Source organism: Lepisosteus oculatus, chromosome 3 (assembly GCF_040954835.1).
Source record: "Lepisosteus oculatus isolate fLepOcu1 chromosome 3, fLepOcu1.hap2, whole genome shotgun sequence".
NCBI classification, from domain to species: domain Eukaryota; kingdom Metazoa; phylum Chordata; class Actinopteri; order Semionotiformes; family Lepisosteidae; genus Lepisosteus; species Lepisosteus oculatus.
The window spans coordinates 62,089,257-62,107,408 of record NC_090698.1 but is presented as its reverse complement, the minus strand read 5'-3'; the positions used below and the strand labels follow the sequence as shown (position 1 = coordinate 62,107,408).

The window sequence follows — 18,152 nt, the reverse complement described above, 5'->3', positions numbered from 1 at the left end:
GTTTCTGCTTTATTCTTGTAGGAGCTAAGTTAAGTTTATTTGGTTCATCTAAAAATGGGTTTGGCTTCAAACAAAGTGATCTTGACATCTGCTTAACCTTTGAAGGAAAGGAAACCGCAGAGGTAAATGTCATTTTTGTTGCTTGTACGTTAAGTGTCTTTACCATGGCTTGTGTATAGCAGCTTGCTTTCTAAGTGTGAACCATAGGGCCAATAGAAGAGCATGTTCATGTTGTGATGGCTTGTTTTCACTGATGGCTGGAGAAATTCCAAACACACTTAGTTTTTTTTTTACCTTACAGTAAATAGTTATACTGTAATTTTTACCTTAAATTAATGTAAAGTTTGGCATTTGCTCAGTAGCCTAAAAACACTTGGTGAAATGTGCAGTAAATTAGTAGAGGAATTCGCTGCAGTCAAGCAGGGAATATTTAGATGTTATCAGATGTCCTTTTTTTCCCATCTACTCACTTAATACATATCTGTATGTATATATATATGCTGTTAAAACTAAATATCTATAGAACTGTATATAAACTATATTGTATACCGTAATGTATCCAAAACATTATGCAACAAAACAATTAAAAATATTGGAATTTTTATTGTGCAGCAAATCCATTATAAAATGAAAAAAATATTAAAAGTAAGGATTATTGTACCGTACTGTAAAGAACTAGCTGTACATAAAGAATAGTGAATATGAGCCCTTTATTAAAACTAAACAAAAAAAATTGACTGAATATATCAGCTGATCAGTAGTAAAGTGTTATAGCAATACAAAGTTTTTGTTACATTTTTAAGATTTTCAGACACTTGCTTGTGATTTCTTTGCAGTTTTTAATTATTTCATATTTATTTTACGAGCAGTCTGTGATGTGTATTACATGAAAAATATTAGGATCCTGTATGCTGTCGTTTGATTTAAAGTTAAGGGGATAAACATCCTTTCTTCTAAGATTGTAATGTAATATTACAACGATGTTACAAAATTGAGTGGTTATCTTAAATTTTGAATGCCTAGTGAAATATTTAAACTTTATTTATATATAAATACTAGAACATACTATAAACTTAAATATTTCTAGCTGCTAGTAGTGGCTGATGAGACATTCTTTAACAAAATCTGTGAAAGTTCTTCTGTTTGAACCCAGAAATTAAAAACGATACATTATCTAGACTGTTACACCCATAGTACGCACTGAGATTGCTCATCATTATGCATTTTAGAATTGCTTCTGACAATAAATATTATGAAATAAAACCATGTCAATATCTTTTATTCAGGGGCTGGACTGCATTGGAATAATTGAGAGCTTAGCCAAATATCTGAAGAAACATTCAGGTACATGATTTTTAGTGTGTAAACATTGGGATATGTGTCAGTTTTGGGGGAAGACATTAAATTTGAATTTAACATTTGTAGTTCTTAACCATTGTAATTTTACTAGACAGCACTAGCATTTATGTCTGGAAGAAACAGTAAAACATTTAAAAAGCAAAGAAACATGCTGTGTTCTATTTTTGTGAAACTGCAGGTCTGCGAAATATACTGCCTATTACAACAGCCAAAGTCCCAATTGTCAAATTCTTCCATTTGAAAACTGGTCTGGAAGGAGACATTAGTTTGTATAACACATTGGTAAGTGATGCTTGGTGAACATTTTCTCAATTATTTATTATGTGGTGTAAGGAACATGTTGATAATAGTGACTTTTTTTAGGCTCTACATAACACGAGACTACTTGCATGTTATGCAGCTATAGATGCAAGAGTGAAATACCTGTGCTACACCATGAAGGTATTTGCAAAGGTAAGTGGAGTTTCACTTTAGTTGATACTTTTAAACAGTTTAAATCCCCATTTTTCATGGTTGCATATGAACTATCTGAAGAGATTAGAGTAAATGTGAACTAAGGGTCAGTAAAAATCTTGAATTTATTCATATCTATCTGTATAATTTTGAATGTAATAGCTCTCGTTACTTTCTGTGGAAAAAGTGGATCACATTACATTCAACGATTAACAAGTGTTATTACTACTACTACATCATAAATTACCTTGATGGGGACAAAAATAAAATTATAAGTAACTTAACTCTCAAAACTAATCACCTTAAATGGAAAGACATCCAGAGGAAGTATCAGCACAATGAAAGATAGTGCATCTAGTCTAGATTTTTCTAGTCAAATTTGATGTCCTCAAGGGCTCTTGTTTTTATTTTTTTTCTTCCACCTTTCTTTGTTCATATTATTATTTGTTTTGATAAAGGATTTCACTTTCTTAATTCAATTTGTGTCAGTTAAAATATGTAGCCCTCTGCCACTGTTATTTAACATGTAGTGTCTTGGCTATAGGTGTGTGACATTGGAGATGCATCAAGAGGCAGTCTATCTTCGTATGCTTACACTTTGATGGTGCTGTACTACCTGCAACAAAGAAACCCGCCCGTTATCCCTGTGCTTCAAGAGGTACTGTAACACCTGCACAAGTACAGTGTTTTCTTGTGTATTACCATTGTGCATTTGTCTCTGTTTTCTACACTTGCCTGTCCTTGTACTCAACAGCAGCTGTTCCTGAGCCGTGACATGAGCTTGTGATGAGGAATAATTGACTATCATACTTAATTATACTTAACCCATTTCACTTGTGCCTGAATAAAGTGTCTTGCTCTTGTATCAATACATTCATTGATGAATCTGGCTACATTCAGTTTATGAATAAACAATATTACACTGCTTATAAGCACTACAATAAGTGGATTGATCCTATTCTTACTTATATAGCTTTATGATGGCCCAAAGAAACCTGAGGTCCTTGTTGATGGCTGGAATGTGTACTTCTTTGATGATCTTGAAAACCTGGTAAGTTCTTGTTCGTTCTAATGCTTCCCAATAAGGCTTTATTTTTATGTATTCAAATTTGTTTTGGAATTTGTTTTCATTTTTCTGTTCTGTACTTTATAGTCTAACAGATGGCCTGACTTTGGGAAAAACACAGAGAGCGTAGGAGAGTTGTGGCTTGGATTGCTTCAGTTCTACACTGAGGAGTTTGACTTCAAGGAGCACGTTATCTGTATACGGAGGAAGAAACTCCTCACTACTTTCAAGAAGCAGTGGACATCAAAGTACATTGTTATTGAAGGTAAGAACAAGTTTAAAACTTTAGTGGGTTTCAGTCTTCTACAAGCCTGCTATGAGCCTGCATAGTAATTCCCTTACTTGTTGAGAATTTCCTAACCAGTTGCAACAAATTTAATTGTTTCTATCAAAAACTGAACTGATCTGATCTCAGAGGTATAAGCCGTTTACATTTTCTATTGTGATTTGGTTTAAAACTTGACTTTTATAGTAAAAAAGAGGGATTTCACACTGAATTATCTTGTTAACATGAAAGCACAGTAGACCAAGAAAATATCTTGATGCATACCAAAGGAAACCAATTCCAGTCAGTAGAATTTTCCCAATCAACAGGTTCATAAACATTCAGTGTTTTGATACAATTACTGATTTACAAAAAGTGTTGCTTCAATCTGAATATTTGTATTTGTATAAACATTTTGAGTCTATGTTCTGTCTTTTTTTAAAGAAATTAGTGGCTCTATTATTTTATGTTTCAATGTCTGGAAATGACAACAGCTTCAATTGTTTTTCTAGTTCCAACTACTTATCAAACTGTCCTTTGGGTATGACAGGATTATGACAAGTGTATTACAATTGATTAAAACATCCTTAATTATTCTAGTCTACCTACACCTGTAGAGAAGCAGAACATTTAAAAAATGGAACATGAATTCTGTTTTCAACATATGTTGTCTTTATAAATGCTTGAAAAAAGAATCCTGTAAAACACAGCTTATCCAGGCTTTAAGAAATGAGTGAAAACCACATCCCCCCAAGACAAAATCTGTAGCCAGCAAAGCATGTATCGCAGATGCATTGCTCATATTACTTCCAAGGATGGACACATCACACCAGCCTACAGTACAGTAGATCCCACCTGTATTGAACTTGTCTGCTCAATAAAATGTCAAAGCACGTACTGCAAACGTTAGGCCATTTTCCTGAGACATTTTCCTATTTTGTAATTTTTTTTCAGTAATGATTAGTTTATTTTGATGCTATGGTATACAAGTTCTCAAGGTTATCTCTACCATAGCTTTCATGTACAGTACATTTCTCTGATGTAGGTCAAGCAGCTATTTCTGCATAGGTCTATGCAATGTAGAGTTTGAGCATTTCATTATAGTTGAAGTAATGTCTTTGCAATGTTTTTTTTTTTCAATGCAGTTGACAGTTTACCTAAAGAATCTTGATAACCTATTGAAACTGTTTCATAAAGGCAAAAACAATGCCCATTCCTGCATAACAAGACTATTTGCTAACTGGATGAAACATGGATCACACTATAAAGTATACAATAAAAAGCTCGTTGATTTTCTCTTGGGCAGTAAAATTGCTCATTCTTAAGGTTAATGAAAAAGGTTACAGGTGCACTTTAAGAAGTTCAAGTAGGTAGCTGCATTAGTATGTGTAGGCTGCAAAGGAACAGGTAAAGGTTTATTCCATGCTGAAAAGAAACCTGATGAAGGCTCCACAAGTGAAACATTGTGTCTCTTTTGTTAAAATCGATTCACAGCAGATTGAAATAGATTCAGGTGTGAAGAACAGCCCAAGTGTTGTCTCTTTTCTTTTTAGGTGCACTTTAAGTCTTCTTTAGCACTAACATGGGCTTATTAGTTGTGCTTTCTTTTTCTTTAAAAGGGGGACTGCTATTTTTACATTTTAGGATTATACTGAATCAGCAATGAGTATATTTCGAAACACAATGAAACTACCGCGGTAACGTGTACAACTTCCAATTTACACCAGAAAAGAAACAAAGTTTCAATGTGTGCATAGCACCATACTGCCGTCATTGTTTGAGATTCAGAACAAAGCAACAAAACACGAAAACAGTAAAAACATTATGCAAATGACTTCAAATTAGTCAGAAACATATAATGTGGCAGTTTTAAAGTATCTGCTGTGAATCTGTTTTACATTTCCATTTTTTTTCTAACCTGCTGCTGAAATGGCATATAAAATAAGCATGTTTTGTGGCATGTACAGGTTTACAATTGAAAACTTTCATCTGGTGATCTTGTGGTGAGTGGTCAGCAGGTTTGCGACAACATGGCAACCATATATTACTTTCATAAAATTTCTGATTTTATACTTAATTTGAAATTTGTAAAAGTTTGTGATACCATCAATTGATTTTTCTACTGAGATTTAAAAACTGATCCAATTGGGATGCAGTTCCCGATTTAAGAAAAAAAAAATTGGAAACAGTTTTGGAAAAGGGCATTTTATTTAAGAATGACCACTTTTTAAAGTAAATCCCCTATTAACTACATAGCATTGATTGTCCAGTTGGAAGACGGTAATCAATGGAACACAAATTACAGCCATAAAAAGGTGCAGAGATTTTCTATGGTACATTTTAGTTGTGAAACAAATTAAATACATTATTTTACTATCATGGAACCTTTTGTTTCTTCAAGTGGAATAGTACAGAGGTGTTTTAAGTGTTTAAAAATAATATTATTATGTTGTTTTGTGTGTACTTATTACAGATCCATTTGACCTGCACCATAACCTTGGTGCTGGATTGTCAAGAAGAAGTAAGTCTTGCATATAAACATTTTGATTTAGCTTTACTGGTGTTTTTTTGGGGGGCCAGAAATACTTTATTTTCTGTTTTCTGTTTCAGTGACTAATTTCATCATGAAGGCATTCATCAATGGAAGGAGAGTCTTTGGGTCACCTGTTAAAGTGTTTCCCAGTGAATACTCTACTAAAATGGTAGACCTTTCTTTTCAAAACACTATTCGTTTGATTTTTTTTCTGACACAAAAGTATCCATTCCATGATGTCATACTGTATGAATCATTGGAATCTTTTTCCAACTTGGTGACCTAAACCCCTGAGTTACATAGACGTGACATTATAGCGAGATTAATTTACTCAGGACAAAGCTTGTATTCAGCTCAGTTTTACAATGTACTCTGCTGTGGCAAAGGACATCAAAATTTGCTATTTGATAAAACAACATTGAAAGTGAAAGTGTTTGGATACAAGCAAAACCTGAAAGAAAGCAGTGCTCCAGTAAGAATGGTTTTAGAGCCTGTAAATAAAAGCAGTTCAGTACATATCATAAACTCCATTGCAAAGAAGTGCAATTGTGTATATATATTTTTTTTTTGCTGTGAATCTCGTAAGAATGATGTTTTGTAATGATGGGTTTTTGCTTTTTCAGTTGTGTAATGGAACACTTCTTTCCATTAAGACTCATTCTTTGGAATGGCTGTCTCTGTTTTTGGCCCTGTCTATGCAGTATCTTCGACCCTCATTTTTATCATTTTTGAACATTTTTGAAAGGCCCTTACTCACCCAGCAATTTGCTCAACCCATTGATTTGCTCCGTTTCTTCTCCCTGAGTCACAGCATATTCAATGTTTGTTTTCAGGAGTACTTCTTTGACCCCGAAGTGATGACAGAGGGTGAGCTGGCACCAAATGACAGATGCTGTCGAATCTGTGGGAAAATTGGACACTTTATGAAGGACTGTCCACTGCGCAGAAAGTATGTACCGGTTCCTAACATAGCAGCTTATATCTTACAATAAAGAAATGCTTTTTACAGTGAAAAATGTAGTTTTACAAATTAAAGCTTTACAAGAGAGGCTTCTTCAAGGAAATTGAAATAGTTTTGGTTAATGTTAACTAGCAATAATAATAATTTCTAACCCTTATAATACACTTGTCTGGACACTGCACTCAAAGCGCTTTACAGGTAATGGGGACTTGTGTCCACCACCAACAATGGGCAGCATCCACCTGAACTATGCAACAGCAGCCAAAGTGTGCCAGTACCCTCTCCACACATCAGTGAAGAGGAGAAAAATGGGGATTATTAGGAGGACCAGGGGGACATTTGGCTGGGACACCAGGGTTAACACCCTCCAGTTAATATTGAGTTTAGAATGAAGCAGTACAAGTTTTAGTTTCCAAGTGAATTTATGGTTTATGTTTCCCAAATGGTTTATGGAGATGTTTCCCTATACATTCATACAATAAAATGATTCTATCTAAGTACAAATTGTACATAACTTAAGAAATGCATTGTAGAATATTACATTTAATGCGAGGATATCTACTGTATACTGCATTCAGTTTTTAACTTTACTGTTCACTTGTAAAGCGAATTATCTACCACCAGGTGGCACAGCAGAGCTATTTATCCCCCCAGGTACCTAAGACCTAACCTGTTAATTTCAATAACCCCTCACAATGTCAAATATAGAATAGATCTATTTCTTCAGGATCAGACAAAAAAATGTGCGTGTGCAAAAATAAGAATAATAAAGTAATTATTCCCAACAGATTAAGGCAGAAACGTGACCACCGAGGCCACGAAGATGCTTTGTATCAAAAGCGGCATCATGGAGAGATAGAGGCAGGAAATATAGATGGCTTAGGGCAGAGACCGAGAGCTGACAACCACGAAGCCGTCAGGGAATGGACCCCTCGGCAGTCTGCAGACAAGTGGAGGAAGCAGGAGGAGCGAGAGTTCAGGGAAAAGCGCTGCTTCATCTGTGGCGCTGAAGGACACATTAAGAAAGAGTGTTCTCAATACAAGGGCTCTGCAGGTATACTCTTTTGTTGTGCCTAATGGGGATTTTAGAAAATCCTTTTCCTCTTTTAAGTTTGAGTATAAAATGCCACCCGTTGACATCCATTATTTTCCATTCTCATGTCATTCAGTTCCTTTTTCAATTGATTTAGGTGACATTTTTAGTACTTATCTCAGTACGTGAAAATAGAGAAGTTTTTGTAGTCATACCATGTAATCCTCAATATAATCTGCCTTGCAAAAGTATTCAGACCCTTGCATTTACATTTTCTTAAAGCTTACACTTTGAAATAGTAGATATTTGTTATATGCACCATATTGCACACATTCAGTGGACTACCTTGAGCAGCAATGACTTCAACCAAACGATTACGGTAACTGGTGATCAGTCCCGCACATCGGCTTGGAGGAATGTTGGCGCATTCCTCCTTACAGAATTGCTTCAACTCAGTGATGCTGGGGGGCTTTCTTGCATGAGCTCCCCGCTTCAGGTCCTGCCACAACATTTCTATTGGATTAAGGTGTGGACTTTGATTCTGCTTCAACCATTCTTTGGTGACTTGTGTGTTAAGGGTCGTTGTCTTGCTGCAAGACCCACCTTCTGTTGAGCTTCAGTTCACAGACGGATACCCTGACATTCTCCCGTTGAATTTGCTTGTACCATCCAGAATTCATAGTTCCGTCAATGATGGCAAGCTGTCCTTGTTCCATGGCATTAAAACGGCCCCAAACCATGATACTGATACCACCGTGTTTCACAACTGGGTTAAGCTTCTTATGTTGGAATGCAGTGTTTGGTTTTCGCCAAACATAACGTTTCTCATTTAAGCCAAAAAGTTCCGTTTTCGACTCATCTGTCCAAAGAACATTCTTCCAGTAATCTTCTGACTCATCCAGGTGATCTTTTGCAAACTTTAAACGGGCAGCAATGCTCTTCTTGAAGAGTAGTGGCTTCCTCCTTGCTATCCTCCCATGCACACTATTCTTGTTCAGTGTTTTCCTGATGGTGGACTCATGAACGCTGACATTAGCCAGTGCAAGAGAGGCCTGCAGATCCTTAGACGTTACTTTGGGGTTCTTTGTGATTTCCAAGAATATTATACGTCTTGCTCTTGGAGTGATTTTTGTTGGACGACCACTCCTGGGGAGAGTAACAATGGTGTAGAATTTTCTCTATTTGTACACTATCTGCTGACAGTGGATTAGTGAAGCTCAAAATCTTTAGAAAATGTTTTGTAACCTTTTCCAGCCTGATGAGCATCGACAACTCTTTTTCTGAGGTCCTCAGAAAAATCTCCTTTGATTGAGGCATGGCATGCGTTCACAAACCCGTGGGGTAAAGACCAGACTTTGGTAGTGAAGACTCAAGTTTATGTTTTTTAAATAGGGCAGGGCCACCCAATCTCACACCTGATTGTCATCCCATTGATTGACACTCCTGACTCCCCTTAACTGAACTGATAATCCTAGAGGTTCACATACTTTTTTCCGACAGACATTTAATGTTGGATTATTTTGATCAATGCATGAATGAAAAAGTAAATCCTTTCGTGTGATTTGTTTTGTTGGGTTCTCTTTAAAAACTAGTATGACTTAGATGAAGATCTGATCATATGTTAGGTCAAATTTATGCAGAAATTTGGAAAATTCTAGCACCACCGTAAAAGTCATAAGAAAAACCTAAATTAGTTAAGTGTACAAAATTACCTTAAGTGCCACAGTAAGTATTAGGCCTGATTTCAATCCTAGTGACTTTTAAGCCAAGGATCAATCATGACAGCCAAGGACCTTACAAAACAGGAATAGTTGTAGAAAAGGCACAAATCAGAAGAAGAGTATGAAAGCACCTGAAAATACATCTGTTTAAGTACGGTGAAGTCAGTCATTAAGAAGCAGAAGTCATCCAGACACTACCTAGGTCAGGCTATCCCTCCAGTGGTTTGTAAGGCCAGTGGTGCCTTCAAAAAGAGTTAGAGTTCAGTCCCTGAGAAAAAAGTTCATGAGTTAGCAATATTCCAGTCATTCCACAAAGGAACTGAAAAATCTCAGGCCCCATGTGGGGTTTTCAACAAATCATCTAAGAGGTACTGGAAACATGTAGCACATTTTTTTTTTTGTCAGACAAGACAAAATTTGAACTTTTTAGTCTCAGTGCAAGTCATTACAGCATTGTTCGGGCAATTCTTAGAGGAAAGCCTCCTTCAGACCTAAAATTCATCTTTCAGTAGGGTACAAGCAAATCATGAGATCTAAACTATACGGGAGTGGCTTAAAATGAGACAATGAATGTTCTTGAGTGGCCCAGTCAAAGTCTTATTCTATTGAGAAGTTAAACTGAAAACTGCTGTCCATCTCCAAACAACTTGAGAGAGTTTGAGCAAATCTGCCAAGAAAAATGGTGGAAATGTGCACCAAAAGGAGTTCCTGGGATTGAATAGTTAAAGAATCCACCGGTTTAAGTTTTTTCTTTTTAGTTTTTTTTTGTTAACATTTACTATAATTTATCTTGACCAAAATGCTCGAACTGAAAGTTTCTAATGGTTGAATCAAAATATTAAGTTGGAAAAAAAAGTGTATTTTTTAAATGTCACACAATTACACACCATAGGATGGATCTAAACAGTTTTGCAAGGCACTCTATTCCAAGTATTTAGCTCATAAGGTTTTCGAATTCTTTTCTAGTAAATATCTACTGCTGTCATTTATCTAAATGCTTGTCTGCCTTCTATCTCAGGCAATTACCGAAGTGATGCGTTATGTTCTTCACCATCTGCTCCCAGCAATTTAAAGAACTTGAAAGCAAAACAAGTAAGTGCACTTCTTTGTTATAGTTCAGCATTCTAATGTTACAGAAGTACTTTAACTAGTAAAAGCATTGCCCCCAATGTAAACCTTACATTTTTAACATTTCTAACAGATCCTCAATCATGACATAGAATTGAGAGTAGTGAAGCTGGGAGAGCAGCAGTTATGCTTGGCTGGCTATATGTAAACCAGAAAGAACTCTTCAGAAAGAACAGTATGAATGTCATGTACAAAATAAAAAGTAGCACATAATTTCTAAACTACTAATTTATCAAATCTGGAAAACTCAGGATTAATTTTCAATTTAGAAAGAAATGTCATTATTCTCATAAGGTGGATGTGTTGTAATTGCATATTTAATGATTTGCAACATAGACATCAAATATTGATCCTAGAAAGACAATGTTTTTATGTCTTGGAAACATGCACAGGGCATAATGTCTTTTGGTGCTGTGAATTCACAGAATTTTTGGCTCTTTGTGAATCGCGTTATCAATAAAACCACAATCGCCTCTTTAACCCCATTTCTTGAAGGACAATTTGTGATTATAGTTAAATGCAAAAGTGGCCAAATTACATGTTTTGTTGATTTTGTAAGTGAAAAGAAGTTAACACAACCTCTGCAGCAAACATACTTAGACATATTTTTGCAAATAGTAATGCACAGTTACTATTTTTGCTGACTTTAACAGATTGAAAAAAATCAAACAGTAAATGTGGCCTGAGCAAACGTTTGGGCACTCTATCAGTCACTACTTAGTAACACCCCCTTTTGGCAGAAATCACAGCCTACAAACGTTTCTTGTAGCCAGCTAGCAGTCTTTCTATTCTTGATTATTGTCTGATCCTCAGTCAGCTGCTTACAGGAGCCCATGGTTGTTGAGAGTAAGCACAACACCCTGAGAGGTTCAAAGAGTCAGAGAATTTATGAAGCTCTGGAATTGTCATCATCTGACTTAGTTTAAGGCCTAACATGTCAATTAAGTTCTGAGACCTTACAAAAAAAATAACACTAGTAGATCAACTGGAAACTTTTGTACATCTGTTAAATTCAGCAAATAATAACTGTGCATTAAACTTTGCATAAATATGTATAGTTTGTTTGTTAGCTGCAGAGGTTGTTAACTTCTTTTCACTTAGAAAGTCAACAAAACATGTTATTTGGCCAGGGGTGCCCAGACGTTTGCATATAACTGTATATACACTGTAGCTTTCTAAATTTACACACTTTTGTTCTTCTTTTCTACATTTTGCTTTTTCTCTTAAATATTTTTTACAGGATTGATTCTCCATGTAAAGTGCTTCTAATTTAAAAAATCTGGTAGAAAAGATAGTATGATGCTAGTTTGTAGACTTTGTAACAATTGACTTTACTCAATTGTTTCACTGCAGTCAGCAAAATGGAAAAGGATGGGTTTCTAAAAGAATTCCTTGTGTTTATATAGTGCCTCTCACCTCATGGGTCCTAATACACAGAAGAATCTAGCAGCTCTCTCCATAAAGGAAAAAAAATCTCATTAATCTTAAAACTTCATCTTAAACTACAAACTTAAGGCATGCTTTGTCATTAAGGGGTGCAGAGTTTTAGAAAATTTGAAGGCTACTATATTATACAACCCCAGGATAGAACAATGAAACTGCAGTTTCTTCAAAATGGAAGTAGCGGTCAGGGTTTTAAATCTATTTGGTAGGTTGTAGGTTCAAATCACAAGTGAGACATTGCTGTTACACCCTTTAGTAATGTACTTCATGTGAATTATTCCAGCACCATACCCAGTTGTAAAAATGGGTGCATGTATTAAGCTTTGGATAAACCAACCAGATTTGTAATAAAAGAAATGAAAGTATGCAAACATATGATTATGAAACATATAGCTATGAAATTACCATTATTATAGTTACACTATACATTTAGATGTAATGTTCAACCAATTCATTAACATTTGAGTTCTGTAAGTAATAATTCTGAGAATAGGCATAGGCGGAGGGTGTAATTTAAATTCCATCAAGGAAAACTACAGCAAATTATGGCTTATAGAAAATTGCTATAGAGCTTTTGACTTTTTATCTTAATACTTGACGTGACACTCCAAATTAAACCCCAAAAGTGTAGATACTGTATGAGGTTCTCGTTTTGCCCTCACTCAGATACAGATTCTTGGTTGTTGATTGCAGATGTTTTTCTCTGTAGTTTGTCTCTGTTTTACAATGTATTCATGTTTAATATGTCATGTGCTAATTGGTGTTGTGTACAACAGTTTTAATAACACACTGTATTGTCCTTTTGTATGTTCAGGGTACTTATCAGCCGGAAGAAAAACAAAAGCAGAAGCAGCCAAAAATATTTTTAAGCCCTCAAGCAGGTTTGAATATTTTTTTCATGCTGTTTACTTTACAAACTATTAGTAGTAGTAGTAGAATTAGTAGTATTATTAGTATTATTATTCTTATGAAAATGATATATCTATGTTCACTCTTTCTGTTGTGAATATTAATTATTCTGTGAACATCTTCTGTATTTATAGCCAACAAGAGACAAATGCTCACACTCAGTTGGACAAAAAATATTACCGGTTTTCAACTCTAACATATGTTGGATCCTATGAAAAAGTCAGAGAAACCTAAGAAATATGTTTGTTTTCTCAAACACCACGTATAAAGTAATAAATGAATGTGTTAGAAGGTGGGTTTTTTGCTTTAGGAATCTTTTGTGGCTACTATTCATATCGATTTTGTTATAGTGGGCCAGGTGTATCTAGATGTATAGGTGTGTAGGTGTGAGTATTGTTACAATAGAACAATATCCTGACCCTTCTATCACAATTGCTTCTAGAGTGGGTTGAGAATTCCAGATAGGGAACAGCAGTAGTCTTTAACTGTTGGCAGGCTCTCTATTTCATAAATTATATTTTTGTGTTTCATTTGGTCATGCTGCCTGATTCAGAATGATTTTTGTGACATTATGATGGTCTGTGACATTGAGTAGATGGAAAGTAAAGGAGACAGATGGTGGATTGGGACTATTTGTCTTGGAGCATGTTTGCGTCTCATTGGTTTAGTTTTCATGTTTACATTTAACATGCTTAGCTTGAGTAAAACTTACACGATGTTCATACTTTGATGAGTATTCATTCATATGTTTTCTAATGCACTGGGTGTCTTAGACACCCATTTGGGTGCTGAACAGGTATGCCCACAGTGGCTGAAACTCCTTCACACTCTGTTGAGGAACTTTTTGCTCTAACTTTTAGCGTGGTTTCTCCAACCTGCACCACTCGTCAGAGTAGAGTGCATACTATTACTTGGCCCCCTTGTTTGTCAGGGCAAAAAAGACGAGGTATAAATTAGTTTCTTACAGTCCTCAGCCATAGCCTCTCAGGCTCGGAGCCTCGTATTTCTGTTTTCTCCCTCAGTGACGTGTTATCTCTTTCATTTCAACACTCATTTTCTCTCATGTCTCAGACCTTTCTGTGACCTTACTTGAGATATACTCTTATCCCTAACTCCAAGTCCTCGGCAAATCTCATACCACTGATATTTGCTCCTATTAGGTCGGTCCTTTCAGGGAATAACAGTGGAAGACCCTCCACTTGGTCGTTCCTGTTTAGCCGGACCCATTCCATCTCCACCTTTACCTTACCAGCGGGCTGACACGCCAGCAACTGAAGCTACTTCCCGTTGTGAGTCTTCCCTGCACCTTTATGTCTTGTGCTCTGTCTAGGAGCTTCCCTATCCCACTTCTCACATAGAGTCCAGTATCGTTCTCTCTTGGACTCTGTCTCTCTCTGCGCTCCTCCTTTTGTTGGAACCCTTTGCTCCCTGAGGTGCCACACAATGACTTGTGGCTTGTTCACTCTCTGCCAGTTAGTACTCGGACTTCGTGTTTTCCTCTAGCCACTGACGTTTGTCCCTTATGCCACCAGGCTGGGTCTCATTATCGCAACTCTGTTTACTCAAAGTCTCTAGCCCCTCAACCTCACACTCCAGACTAGCAACACTCGCAATAAAAACTCACAACCTGTCCCACTGCCTCATCCTTGGGTGTCAGGCTCTTCACTTGCAGCTACTGGAACATCCCTCTTCCATGTCCATCTAACCTTTATTCACAACTCACTCAGAATTCCCACAGCTTCCAGTGCATCTCTCTCACCTAGACTTCTCTGTCTCACTCAATTCTTAGAACTCATACAGTGAGTATTGGTGGCACCTCACTGGTGTCGCTACTGCATGCCTACCACCACAGATAAGGCCTCTCTGTCACTCCATGCTTTGCATTTCCAGAGTGTAGGGCCCCTCTACTGCCCCATCTCTCTGGCTCACACACTTTCAACCTGCTCTGATAAAAGCGACTATTATCTTTCCAAACAGAGTCTCTTGGCTTGTTCACAGCAGAGCCTGCTCTCTAGCCACAGACAACAACACCTTCATTCCCTCTCTGCTTCAACATGGTCACTCTCACTCCCTTCCCTCAGCATGAGGTAGCCACACAACTGCATTTACACTCCAGCACTCTTCTTCTTTGGCACCATGCACTTCATCTGCTCCACCCTGTTGTGTCTAGTCTACTGTTCACTAATGTGCATAGTAAATGGGAGACCCTCGATCTTACTATCACTCTTAACTGAGCCTAGCTCAGGACTGACAGTCTAGCACAGGGGTCTCAAACTCAAATGAATATGGGGACCACATTAGATAAAATGTGCTAATTGGCGGGCCGCATTCATACCATACAAAATGCATCAAATATTAAAATTAATAGAAACTGAAATTTTTATTCGAGGTATGTTGGTTAAGTTTCTTCAATTTACTCCATATCATGTGAGGTTATTTCTGAAATTCTTCATTCTGGCTGCTTCTTTGACAGCATTGTGCAGAGACCAGAATGTCAGCATTAGGCCTGATATCACGTGAAGTAGCCAATCACAATGGTGCTCATTAATGTTGATCGATGAGTCTTGACCGTAAAACTGATTTGTTGATCTTCATTGATGAGAAAAACGGTTTGCATACGTACATACTACCAAACACTGCAATGATTTTAGCAGAGGCAGAGACCAACCTCAGAAACCTTTCTTTCTGTCTATTTTCTTTATTAACGGCACTCTATCAGACGGCAATCAGGCAACAGAGACATACACATCAACTCCTTGGGCTAACACACTCAGAAGGGCTGTGAATAGGACACTTACGCAGGGTTAGGGTGGTTACAAGACAAGGGACAAAACAGGAGTAAACAATTAACTACTATTTACATGAGGTTTTATAGTCACTATTTACATACTGTAGGCAGGGTGCCCTAGATTTCTCTGTGGACCCTCAGACTATCTCCCGGCTACAGTTCCAAGCCTGCACCGTGACGCATGCATTAGCCGGGGGCACCTCCGCTTCGTCACCTGACGAGGGCGCTACAATATTTCCATGGCAATTATTGAAACAGAAAATGCATCTATAAAACAAAAAATTAAGTGAAGTGGCAAGCCACTGTTAAAATATTTTATTTTTGTAAGTATTATTTTACTATATGGAGCTTTGGGTAATGTTTTCTTATGTTAAAAAAACATTTCCTACTTAAACTTTCAGAATTTATTTAGGTACTTATTTTACTGTGTTGCATAAAGCTGTGGTATTTATTGTGTTCATATTTTTTGTAGGCAGTCTTGCAAGCAAGCATATGACTCAGGGAAGATCAGCTCAAAAATGGAATCAACTGGACTGAAATGACAATACCTGTTTATTTTAAACCATCTTTAGCTTTTCTGATGTATAGATGTTTTTTGTTTTATTATTAATTAGATATTGAAGTAAGCAATTAGCAAGCTTTTTTCATTTAAAAACTTGAGCCAAAGGATTCTATTTCATGTTTGTTTTTATTCAGTCTCTAAGGAGAACGTTTTAATGTTTTAAAGAAAAAGCCATGGTGCATGATATCTATATACTTTGAAATTTGTTTATTGTAACATTTTTTAAAACGCAATTTTCTTGTGCACTGTAAAGGACATGTCTGTGGAAGCATAATTTAACTTGTCCTCCTTTGAAATCTCTCAAGTGTAGTAATGTGCATTTAGTATTTTAGAAATAATGGCACCAACATGCAAATTTAAGTTTAGCCTCTCCAAAAATCAATGCATTTTTTGTATTCATTTGAATTTCAGTTCAGTGTTGAAGTATAAAATATGAATTATCTTGCTTGGTGTTTTCCAGTATTGCTGTGATTATAACAAAGAATGTGGGGCTTGCCTCCAGGCTGATATTGCTGCTATATAGATTTATTACTGTCTGTGAAACCTGTGACAGAAATAAAATTTCTTAAGAAAAGAATAAGATGCTTTTTTGGAGTTTTTTGGAGTTCTTCCCTACATAATATGAGAAATACACAAGGCTGTATAATCGTCTTGATTCTTTATTTATTATAATTTGAATGTTTGCAGCTGGTACATTTTGGATGTACTATCAGTGCTTTCTTTCTCTGAATGGAAGCAAGATCAATCAACAACTAATGGAATACACTGAGTTGTATTCCTAAAACCTTTATATCACATTTACCCTTTTCCCCTTAAATCAAAAAAGAGAAAAAAATCTATGGTTACTCAATCAAAAAAGACCTTTAATTTTATTCTTATTGCACAGTCTAGCATCCTAAATATGTGACACTTTCCAGCTTTTTGTGTTCTATTGATCAAGAAAAACAAAATTGTACTGCTAGGGAAGTTTTATTGCTATAGTCTGATATTTGTGATCATTGCCATCTTAATTCCTGAAGGACTGTTCTTGTAGGTTAAGAAAATGACGTCTTTGATAGTAAAGCGTAATTTCAATACCAAGTTGTATTTTACAATAACCTTTATCTACGCACATTTTTAATGTCATGACAATTATGCCACCATTGTAGTCAACATTTGTAAAGTGCCTGTGGGTGACGACTGCAATTTAGCAGTGTTAAAATCACATCATTCATTAATTTTCTTCAAGAGGTAATAAAGGAAGCCTCAGAGATTACTATGTATTGAACAGAAGAAAATTTGAGAGCTTCATGTCATTTATATCTAAATTTACATCAAGTAGAACTCCAGGTTATCAAATATTGCTGTTAAATGTGTGTAATGGTAAAACTATTCCTGAAAGTGTGTAATCTGAGGGGAGAAAAAATGGTTGCACAGAAATGATTGTAAGCCAACTGTATTCTGATACAAATTCACTCTTAGGATTATACAGAAGTGAAACTTGCCTATGTAAAAAATGTTAACATTTTTCATCATGAAACGGTTAAATTAGAGTCAAGCAGCGACGGACCATTTGAGAAGGGTTTGTCTTTAATTTATTACAACACATTAAGCATGGTGAAAGAATGCATTGTTTTCTTGTTAACACGCAAAAATATTTTTGTTCAGTGTCACTATAATTGGCTTCTGTAGATACTGTATTGTGCAGAGGACAGGATGCAAGGTCTCTAAAGAACACATAGTTCTCTCAGTACAAGCACATTATGCTAATGCCATTACTACAGAACTCCTCTCCATGGCAACCAAACACAAATTGAACATGTGGTCTTGGTAATTCAGCAATTGCCAAAAATCACAGAACATAAAGAACATAACAGTCCACATCTCTGGGCCTTTAACTCTCAGGGTCCCTTTCACCTGGAAATACTGGGTGGTCTGAAGGCCTGGCTGCA

At 36.3% G+C, this 18,152-nt stretch overlaps 1 protein-coding gene across 4 annotated transcripts in view; it reads left to right on the top strand.

Annotated features, from left to right (window-relative positions):
* Positions 1-16,801, top strand: part of tut7 (terminal uridylyl transferase 7) — a 29,766-nt gene extending 12,965 nt beyond the window's left edge. For 3 of the 4 annotated variants that reach the window (XM_015363156.2, XM_006626616.3, XM_015363164.2), the window contains exons 16-30: positions 22-122; positions 1,287-1,344; positions 1,538-1,641; positions 1,723-1,812; positions 2,357-2,470; positions 2,786-2,863; positions 2,966-3,143; positions 5,617-5,664; positions 5,754-5,845; positions 6,510-6,625; positions 7,426-7,691; positions 10,410-10,483; positions 12,777-12,843; positions 14,032-14,160; positions 16,132-16,801. In XM_015363156.2, the coding sequence (XP_015218642.2) occupies positions 22-122; positions 1,287-1,344; positions 1,538-1,641; positions 1,723-1,812; positions 2,357-2,470; positions 2,786-2,863; positions 2,966-3,143; positions 5,617-5,664; positions 5,754-5,845; positions 6,510-6,625; positions 7,426-7,691; positions 10,410-10,483; positions 12,777-12,843; positions 14,032-14,160; positions 16,132-16,196 (1,580 nt within the window). In that variant the 3' untranslated portion in view covers positions 16,197-16,801. The remainder of the gene's footprint in view (positions 1-21; positions 123-1,286; positions 1,345-1,537; positions 1,642-1,722; positions 1,813-2,356; positions 2,471-2,785; positions 2,864-2,965; positions 3,144-5,616; positions 5,665-5,753; positions 5,846-6,509; positions 6,626-7,425; positions 7,692-10,409; positions 10,484-12,776; positions 12,844-14,031; positions 14,161-16,131) is intronic. The other variant, XM_069187338.1, reaches the window with a different exon arrangement.
* Positions 16,802-18,152: the final 1,351 nt, after the last annotated feature.